The sequence below is a fragment of the Echinops telfairi genome, unplaced genomic scaffold (genome assembly GCF_000313985.2).
Source record: "Echinops telfairi isolate 266 unplaced genomic scaffold, ASM31398v2 ScPeMD7_3533;HRSCAF=4204_0, whole genome shotgun sequence".
Lineage (NCBI taxonomy): Eukaryota > Metazoa > Chordata > Mammalia > Afrosoricida > Tenrecidae > Echinops > Echinops telfairi.
In genome coordinates, this window is record NW_022107431.1 from 60,229,674 (window position 1) to 60,240,822 (window position 11,149).

General features: G+C 36.5%; 1 protein-coding gene across 1 annotated transcript in view; it reads right to left on the minus strand.

Moving 5' to 3' along the window:
- Positions 1-1,458: 1,458 nt before the first annotated feature.
- THEMIS (thymocyte selection associated) overlaps positions 1,459-11,149 on the minus strand; it is a 227,030-nt gene continuing 217,339 nt past the window's right edge. Inside the window, exons 5-6 of the mRNA XM_030886730.2 lie at positions 4,285-4,438; positions 1,459-1,493 (exon numbers count right to left, since the gene is read on the minus strand). Of these exons, the coding sequence (XP_030742590.1) occupies positions 1,459-1,493; positions 4,285-4,438 (189 nt within the window). The remainder of the gene's footprint in view (positions 1,494-4,284; positions 4,439-11,149) is intronic.

Genomic DNA, 11,149 nt, shown 5'->3' on the forward strand with positions numbered 1-11,149 from the left:
TTCCAGGAACCCAAATTAATACATGTCCTTTATCTAATTAATAATCTTCCCTTCCCTTTCTGTGTATTCTGGTATCATCCCCCCTCTGTATATAATTCTTGACTTTTTCTGATAATGGCCCTATACAATATTTGTCTTATTGTGACTGATGTATTTCAGACAGCATAATATCCTCACATTTCATCCACAGCATGAGGCGTTTCACATATTTTTCATCGTGCTTTAAAGCTGCATAATATTTCATTGTGTGTATGTACCTTATTTTGTTTATCCATTCAAGGGCACTTAGGGTGTTTCCATGTTTTTGTTATTATTCTTAAGACTGCAAAGAACACAGGTGTACCTATATCTGTCCATGTCCTGGCTTTTATTTATATATACAAGCTAGTGAGATTGCTCTATCAAATGGTATTTCTAGCCTTTTTAAAAAAGTGACATATCATTTTCCACATGACGGGGTTTCAAAAAGTCCACAGGAAAAATCCATTGTCTGTGATGGAATGGCATAACCTAGTTCACAACTAATACATCAATGTTCATAGAAGAGGAAACAAGGGGTAGATTAAGGAAATGTCTTACCCATCACTACACACTGTGAGCGAATGGATCACTGGGCCTGAAAACTTGGACCCATTCCATTGGGGTCCAGTGGGTGGGCATTAAGATCGATTGCCCTAATAGAGTCCGCCCAAAAGAAAACCCATTTTTCGGTGAAGTCTGTTCATGTCCTCTGCCTATTTTTTAAGTTGAATAGTCTTTTGGGTGTTGAGGTGTTGGTATTTCCTGCATTAGTTTCTGGTTGAATATGTCATGTCCAAGCATTATTCCAAACATTATTTCCAATACGTAGGTTCTCTTTTTACTCATTTGGAGAAATCTTTCATGAACACAACTGTTTATTTTTAGAAGATTCCAGTCTTATCTTGTGCTGTTTTTGCATTTCTTGTTATGTTTGGTAGTCTAATTATACCATTAATTGGGGCTCATAGTTTGCCCCTAATTTTGCTTTGAAGATATTTATAGCTTTAGGTTTTACATTTAGGTCTTTGATTAATCATGAGTTAGCTTTTGAATATTTTGTTTCTTGTATTTCATTCTTCTGCAAAACAGTATTTCATTTTACCATCACCATTTATTAAAGAAGTCATATTTTCCCTAATTAATGCAGTATCCCTATCTTAATAAACTTTGTTTTAAATATTTTGATATGCTACCAAATAAGCAAGCAACAGCAACCAAAGAACCAAACTGGTTGCAGTCAACTCAACTTAATCGTATAGCTACCCCGTGTGTTACTGTGTATAACTGTTCACAGGGATTTTTCCCTGTGATCATTACAAAAACAGTGTTGCTGGGTGGGTTTGAACCATGAACATTTAGGTTAGTAGTCAAGTATAAACCACTTGTCCCACCCAGAGACTGTTTATATATGTTGCAAAGACTCTGAAATTGCCATGTTCACCCCGAGGCAGCATAGGAAATTACTGACATATCTAAGAATGAAGGAGATAAAAACTCAGAAAGGGAATTATTTTCCCATCCTGAACTCCTAGAGATGAACTGTCCATCCCAAGTATGGTGAATATTAAAAATGGATCCAATTAGTCTTTTCCATTTTTAAATTAAGACATGCATAATAAAATCATAGATATATGAATTGGTTTGGGGATCATACTTAATTAGAGCTCCAATCTAAGAAAAAATAATTCTTGTGATATGATCCTACTTGATGCTCACCCTCACAAAGCAATCAGTGAATATGAGTGCGATAGCAGAATCTGGTAAAGTAACTAGATGGTGCCCAGTTCTCAGAAAGAATAGCTTCTGCGGTCTTAAAGGCTTATCTTCAGATAAGCAGCCATCTACGTGAGGAATCAACTAAGTCTGCTTGGAAAAAGGACACCGGCCTGTGTGATCCAAGGATTGTAAATAATACAATCCAAATCCAAAGAAGGAACTAATATCAGAGCTTAAATTGTGACCATCCGACTTGAAAATGGCAATGGATGACAATGGAAGCCCAAAATCTATTTGCAGGGTCCACACGTATAGTAAGCCTCCTCTGACCATAGTTGAGGGCTGGGAATAGCATTGTTAGCAGACAGTGAGCATTATGAAGTAGATTATGGTAGATATAGTTAGGTTAAAATGTAGTATCTTATCATTTGATCTCTCGTTTGGCCCAGCTAAAAGTTGTTTCAGTTGTTTGTTTGTTTTTAATTGTGAAGGGGAAATGCCTGTGGCTTAAGCCTGGGGTGAAGCCCCTCTGACCATAGACCAGGGATGCTATTGGATAGTGGATTGTTACAGATGTAGTTAGCTTAAAATTTAACACTTTAATGCTTAGTCTCCCCTTTGTCCCATTTTAAATTTATTCTAATTTCAATATTTTGTACTTTTTTCTGTTGAAGTTTTCCTGTTTTACTTTGTTGTTATTTTTAGCTTTTTGCTGTTGGTGATGTATGTTCTGGTGTTTTTCTGCCTATGAAGTCCACGGTTGGTCAGTCCATAGAGACAGTAGCTCAATTAATGGTTTCTTGGGGGTATTCCAGGGAAGGCTGAGTGGAAGTGGGAAGCTAATAATAATGAGTGAAAGAAGAAAATGTCCTGAAATTGATTGTCATAATAATTGTATAACTCTTCTGGATATAATTGAACTGTTATGTAGTGTGATATATGGAGTATGTGCCAATAAAACTGTAAAAAAAATGCATACTATATCCAGAAGAAAACAATAGGTTTGAAAATGTATTTTTGTTTTATGTTTGCATTTTTATGTATAGATTTATAATTCATAATGAGAAAACATGCATAATTTCTTGTATTTATAGATAGAGGAGCAAAGAAAATGCTATGCTGATAAGCTAACTAGGCAGCATCTAGACAAATGAATGGTGCAATGAACTTAAACTAAGAACTTAAACTTTTGGATGAAGGTGGGAAGTCTCATTTGCCTCACACCCCTTGTTTAGGTCCAGCTGTCCTTTTTCTCAAGTCTGTCTTGGAGAGCAATATTTCAGACGAGGTGCTTCCCAGCTCTGTCACCCAGTCAACATTATTCACTTAGGGAGCAACGCTGTGTTTACTTTTAGACCATTCCCCATACAGGAAGATGCACAGATAGGGACAGGTCAGATAACAAGATTTCCTATGATTGAAACAAAAACTTTGATCTCAGGAATTGTGTTACTTTTTAGGAACACATAATCTTCAGGGAAAAAATAGTTTCCAATGAATTAATAATAACTTGGGATTCAACATGCTGCAGCTATGTTCACTGATGCAGTTGTTTCTTTTATAGTCACCCTTGATGAGTATTTGAAATTTAGAGGAATTGCAATATGCATGATTTTCAAAGCTCTTTACACAATTTCTTTTTTTTTTTATCACTTGGAAAGAGTCAACGAAAAGGTAATAAGAAAAACTCTGTGGGATATTTTTATAGAAGTGTCAGAGCCAGTAAGCTAACTACATGAAAGAATTCAGATTATACTGACAGCATTTGGAACAGAAACATTGCAGAGACTTTATATCTAGTATTTTGACATTTACATGCCCTTGGAGGGAAAAGTGTACTAGCAAGAAAACAAAATAAGGATGAGAAAAGAGCATACTTTATAGTTAAGAATAATTAGAATTTCAATCTTTCTACAAGCTAAATATGAAATTTCAAAGACCAAGTATCATTGAAATAGAGTTTTAGGAGTTTGCCTAAAATATTGCCAAGAAAGAAAATTCTTCTTTCCCTTGCTAACTCATCCTAGAGTTCCACAATATGGAAAACACTCTGGTAGCCAAATCGAATGCTATCAACTTCTGCTGAAGTCTATTTGTTCTTACTTTGCCTCAGTCAAGATGAAAATGATCAGATCACTGTCAATTCAAATTTATATTAGATGACATACTTGGCACATTTTCCCTACATTAAAACAAATATCAATTATGTTAGCAATGTTACACAAGCCACTAATCCTTCTAGTAACAAATGAATAAATATGTAAGTAAATAAATAAGCAGATAAACTGTTATCATGCTAATATAATCAATCTCAAAATAAGATGCTTTCCTTGGCCGTGAAACCGTAAGTGAGAAAAACTGAATACTGGAAAGCAAAGCAGGGAACAGACCTCTTAGGACTGTGTTTAGTATTATGCTCCAGTTAAACTGAATTTCATTGAGATCTGAATTTCAGGCCAGCCAATTAATCTGAGCCACAGATTCCAACCAATATGGTAGAAAAGATACGTATATGATGTAACATCAATATCACGTGGCCCGACTGACCTGTGGTCACATTGGTGTCTGCTGTTGCAGTGGTCCCACTCTTGCTCCTCTCTCTGTCCACATAGGCAGAATTATTCTGACACCCACCTGCTTCTTTGGGATTCGGGCCGGCTTGACTAGAGTGCGGTTTCTTGGCCATGTCTACATGGTGACTCTGAAATGATACAAACTACAATGATCAATTTAACAAGAAAATATAAATATTCACCAAAATAAGTGCACCCAGTGATGTGACATTCATCACAGGACAGGTCATTTCTATAATTCTGAAGTGGAACATTCTACGGGACAAAGCGAGCTGCAAATTGTGTTTTCAACAACACATCTGGTAATCTAGGTGTGGAACATTTAAGGCAACCGAAGTAATGAGAATTAGATGTCATCTCAGCCAAACAATATTATCTTAAACAATTATGTGTCTTACTTTACTCTTCTACATTCCATTAAATAAATTTTCATTTAGACTATATTGACTCATTTTTTAAATGTTTATAAATAATTCAGCATTTCATTCTATATTACATATGTGTGTTGGACAAATGAGTGGATTTCAGTTACATATTATCAATATGCTTTATATAAAGCAAATCATCACAGTTACTTTAAAATAACCCATATTTAAATTAGCATGTCAAAAATTTGACAGAGATCCTCTCATCTACTTAAGAATAATAATTTATCATAACAATGGTGTATTAAGGTAAAGTATCAACAGCCTTAAAACCTCACATATAAGAGATTTCATAGTGTGTGATTTATACTGATATACTGTATACTTCAAAGGAATCATCAGATAGGGGCAAAAAATTAAATAGAATATTAAACTTTCATTACTTTTCTTTATACCCAAACTCAGACTAAGAAGCTTTACAGTTTGAATGCAGCTAACACTATTCAAACATTCAGAATTAAAGTTAGCTGGTCATTTTTGCCATCCAAACCAAGCACTTTGGTTTACTTAGCATAGAATAACAAATGTTGTTGTGATAGGTGTTGTCAAGTTGGTTCCTATTCATAATGACACTCTGTACAACCAAATAAAGTGCTGCCTGACCCTGAACCACCTCACAATTGTTCTTATATGTGAGCCTATTGCTGCAGCCAGTGTCTCAATCCCTCCTGTTGAAGGCATTCTTTATCACGAACCTTCTACCTTGCCAAGCAGGGTCTCCTTTTCCAGGAACAGATAGCCCTGATAAAATGTCCTAATAATTAGTGAGATGAGTCTTCCCTAAACATCTTCCTGTAGACTGTCTGTACTACAAAATGAGGGTCAGGATGTGTCCCTTGACTCACTGCGGTGCTCCTTACTTAACTCTCTAGTTGATTTGCTCTTCTATTCGTTCAAGTAGGTAAAAGACTTGCTCAAATGGCCTCAATTCTCACCCCTCTCTGAATTCATTCTTCTATTAAGACAGATGGGGAAAAGAACATGATACGGTCTAATTCTGAAAAAATTGGTTACTGAAAACATTATGAATAGCATATAAAGATGATCTGATATCATTTCAGATGATGAGCCTCTGAAGTTGAAAGGTATTAAAAATATGATGAGAAGAATTGCCTTCTGAATGAAAACTGTAAAATAATGATATAGATGGAGTATAATTCTGGTGACATTCATTGCCAATGTAGCATGAATCAAAATAAGACAAAACAGCTGCACACCTCCATTAGTAATTGAAACATTAATTATTTATTAAATAAAATTAACATTTTCAAACATTAAATTAAATGCATACAAATCAATATCTTAGGCATTAGTAAGTTGAAATAGATAGGTATTAGCTATTTTGAATCAGATAATTACATGGTTTACTATGCTATGAGTGACAAATTCAGGAATGGCAGCATATTCTTCTTTAAAAAGATTTCAATATGTATCCTGTCAATAGCTATTTAATAAGAGCATTAGTCAAGTATATGTACCAATAACTAATGTTAACCATGAAAAAATGAAGATTTTTATCAACTTCTATAGTATGAAATTAAGATGCATTGGTAATTACTGCAGATTTAAATATAAAGGTTAGGAGGGGTAAAAAAGGGTTGGTGGTTGGAAAATGTTGATGTGGTGATAGAAATTACACTTTAGATCTAATAATAGAATTTTTCAAAATCAAATATTATTACCGACAACATAAATGGTGACTACAAATAGACCCCACCAGATGGAATATACAGAAATAAATTGGATACATTTCTGGGAAGAAATGATGGTCAAGCTCAATATATTGCTTGGAACACCAATTTCTCACCCATAAGTTTAGAATGAAGCTGGAGAAAATTAAAACAAGGACATGAGAGTCAGAACATTTGGTTGAGCACATCCCACCTGAATTTAAAGACCATCTCAACAGTAGAACTGACACATTGAACACTAATGACTGGAGGTAAGCCAAATTGTGAGATGATATCACATAAAAAAATTATTAAAACTAAACGAAAGAAAAAAAGATCAAAATGGATTCAGAAAAGACTGAAATTTGTAGAATGTAGAAAAACTAAATCAAATGTAAGAAATGATGAAGCAAAAAAATGGAATAGAAATTTTCAAAGGATAGCTTGTAAAATGTTTGAATAAAATGTGAAGAAACCTGTAGTCAGAAAATCAAAAGAAAACAAAATATGCTCAGCTTTTCTCAAGTTGAAAGAACAGACTAAAATCACTTGCGGCCTTGAGTTGTAATATTGAAGTATTATGGGGAAACTTTGATCCTCAAAAGAACATGGAAGAAATACACAGTCATTGCCAATCCTTACGCCCCCTTCCCCCACATTAGTTGACGATCAGCCATTTCAGAGGATATTAAAGGAAGATGTCCGAGCTACACTGAAGGCATGGGTGAAAAGTCTCTAGGAATCAACTAAATGCCAGCTGAAGTGTTTCAACAAACAGATTTAGCTCTGGAGATGCTCACTTTTCTATGCCAAGAAATTTGGAAGACAGTTATCCAGCCAACCTAGTGGAAGAAATCCATATTTGTGCCCATTCCAAAGAAAGATTATCTCACAGAAGGTAGAAATTATCAAATAATATCATGCACAGTAAAAATTTGCTGAAAATAATTTTTAAAATAATTGCAGGAATATAAAGATAGAGAAATACAAACCATATTTAGAAGTTGTAGAATGAGATGTCAGATGGATCTTGGTTGAAAGCATAGAATATTAGTAAGATATTTACCTATGCTTTGATGCCTATGAAAAGGCATTTGATTTGTGGATCATAACACACTGGACAGTACTGAGGAGAATTGGGATTCCAGAACAGTTTTGTTCGTATGGAACCTGGACATATACCAAAAGATAGTCCTTCACCTCCCAACATAATCGCGGAAGACAAAGCAGGTGCATAAGCAAATGTGGTGAAGAAAACTGATGGAGCCTGGCTATCAAAAGATATAGTATCTAGGGTCTTAAAGATAAACAAGCAGCCATCTAGCTCAGAAGCAAAAAAGCCCACATGGAAGAAACACACCAGCCTGTGTGATCTCGAGGTGTTGAAGGGATCAGGTATCAGGTATTAAAGAACCAAAAATCATATCATTGTGAATGAAGGGGAGTGCAGAGTGGAGACCCAAAGCCCATCTGTGGGCAACTGGACATCCCCTTATAGAAGGGTCACTGGGAGGAGCAGGGTGCAGTGTAGCACCGATGAAACATACAATTTTCCTCTAGTTCTTTAATGTTTCCACCTCCCCACTTTCATGATCCCAATTATGCCTTACAAATCTGGCTAGACCAGAGGATGTCCACTGGTACAGATCAGAGCTGGAAAGACAGGGAATTCAGGACAGATAAACTCCTTAGCACCAATAATGAGAGTGGTGATATACCAGGAGGGGAAGGGGAAGGTTGGGGTAGAAAAGGGGGAACCGATCATAAGGATCAACATATAACCCCTTCCCTGGGGGATGGACATAGAAAAGTGGGTGAAGGGAGACATTGTACAGTGTAAGACATGACAAAATAATAATAATTTATAAATTATCAAGGATTCGTGATGGGGAAGGGTGGGGGAGGGAGGGGGCAATAAGGAGCTGATACCAAGAGCTCAAGTAGAAAGAAAATGTTTTGAGAATGATGATGGCAACAAATGTACAAATATGCTTGACACAATGGATAGATGTACGGATTGTGGTAAGAGTTGTGTAAGCCCCCAATAAAATGATATTTTAAAAAAGATAATCCTTCAAATAAAAGGATATTTTGCAGTTTAAAATCAGGAAAAGTGTATGTCACCATTATACACTTTCACTGTACTTGTTCAATCTGTATGCTGAGAAAAGGAATCAAAGAAACAAGATTATATGAAAACTACAGCAGCAGGATTAGAGAAATACAATTAACAACCTAGACTAGGCAGACGACATAACCTTGCCTGCTGAGAGTAATGAGAACCTGAAGCACTTACTGGTGAAGATCAACAACTGCAGAACTCGCTATGGATCACATTTCAATATAAAGAAAACGAAAAATCCTATCAGGTGGACAAATAAGCAACATCATTATAATCAAAGAAAAGACCAACATTGTTAATGACAACATTTTACTTGGATGATTGTCCATGCCCCAAAAGCAGCTAAATTAAATGATGTATTACACTGACAAATCTGAGACAAAAGACCTCTCTAAAATGCTTACAGGTAAGATGTCACTTTGAGAACTAAGGTGGACCTGATCTATGCCATGGTCTTTTAAGTTGCCTCCTACGGTGGACAAGACTAAGGCAAGATTGATGCCTTAGTATTAGGTGCTTTTGAGGCATATTGAAAATACCACAGGCTGCCGAAAGAATGAATAAATAAATCTCTCTTGGAAGAAGGATAGCCAGAATGCTCCTTGGGAGGGGCTCTGATGACTTTGTCCAGCGTATTTTGGGCATGCTGTCAAAGGAAACCAGTCCTTGGAGAAGGACCGCATGCTTGATCAAGTCAGTGGAAAGGAACTCCCTCCAGTCGATGGACTGGCACTGTGACTACAACAGTAAAGATCCACAATGGCTGAAACTTAGACATGACTGTGAGGATGGCGCAGGACTGGGCGATGTTTTGGTCTGTTGTACATAGGGATGCTATGAGGTGGAAACAACCTGACTGCACCTGACAACAACAACTCCATACTCATTTGCTTCCCATATAATTTTCCTCTGCTTCCCCAACTACTCTGATTTTGTCGTGTCCATTCGGCTTCCTTTGACTCAATGGGATGTTAGAATATGATATCGTTATCTCTAGGCAGATGCCTTTATGATATCAATATTGTAGCACCTAAATTATTGTTCTCCTCTCCAGTTTGAAGCGTTCATTCTAGAGTGAAGCTTTAATCATGGAACCAAAGGAAGAAATCCAAGCTGCAATGAAGGCATTAACCAAAAACAAGGCTCCAGGAGTTGACAGAATTCAAATTGGAATATTTCAACAAGTTAAGGAACCCTTACAAGCACTAACTTGTATATAGCAAATAATTTAGAAGACAGCTATTGGGCAACTGATTGGAAGAGATCCATATTTGCATCCATCAAAAGAAATAATGTGTAAATTATAGAATAATATTTTTAATAGCACAGGCAATCAGAATTTTGCTGAAGATCATCCAACAACAGTTACATTGACAGAGAGCTGCCAGAGGATCATCCAACAACAGTTACATTGACAGAGAGCTGCCAGAGGATCATCCAACAACATTTACATTGACAGAGAGCTGCCAGAGGTTCAGGCCAGATTCAGAAGAGGATGAGGAACAAGGGATATCACTGTTGATGTCAGAGAATTGGCTGAAAGAGAATACCAGAAAAAATATTCGCTTGTGTTTTATTGACTATTCAAATGCATTCAACGGTGTGGATCATAACAAACTATTGACAGCTTTGAGAAGAATGGGAATCCCAGAACACTTCAGTGTGCTCCTGTGGTTCCTGTACATGGATCAAGAGGTAGTTGTGCCAACAGAGCAAGGGAATTCTATGTGGCTTAAAATCAGGAAAGGTGAGAATTAGGACTGTATCTTCTTACTGTACTTATTAAAGTTGTATGCTGAGCAAATAATCAGGGAACCTGGATTATATGAAGTACAATATGGTATCAGCATTGGAGGAAGGCTTATTTACCTCTGACGTGTAGATGACACAACCTTGCTTGCTGAAAGTCAGAAGGACTGGAAGTACTTGCATGAATTTCAGGCTTCAGTTTGGATTACAATTCATTGTAAAGAAAACCAAAATCTTCACAACTTGGCCAATTGGTAGCATCATGATGAATGGAGAAAAGGTTGAAGTTGTCAAGCATTTCATCTTACTTGGATCCATAATCAACGCTCATGAAAGCAGCAGTCAAGAGATCAAAGGACCTGTTGCCTTGGATCAATCTGCAGCACAAGACCTCTTTAAAGTGTTGGAAAGCAAGGAAGTTACTTTGAGGGCAAAGGTGAGCTTGAACCAAGCCAATGTATTTTCAGCTGTCTCATATGCATATAAAATTTGGACATTGAATAAGGAAAACTGAAGAAGAATCAATGCATTTGAAATCAGTGCCAGCAAAGCATATTGAAAGTACCATGGACTGCCAAAAGAACAACTATGTCTTGGGAGAAGGACAGGCAGAATGCTCCTTACAGTCAAGGTCATTAATCATGAATTTAATTGTTTGTACCATACAGGGAATCCATTCAAAATGAACACTTATGTGAGCTAACTTACTGCTATTGAGTCCATGCCAACTCATAGTGGTGACCCTTGGGGCAGGGTAAAGCTGCCCCTGTGGGTTTCTGAGACTGTAACTCTTTTTTTTTTTAACATTTTATTAGGGGCTCATACAACTGTTATCCCAATCCATACACACATCAATTGTGTAAAGCGCATTTG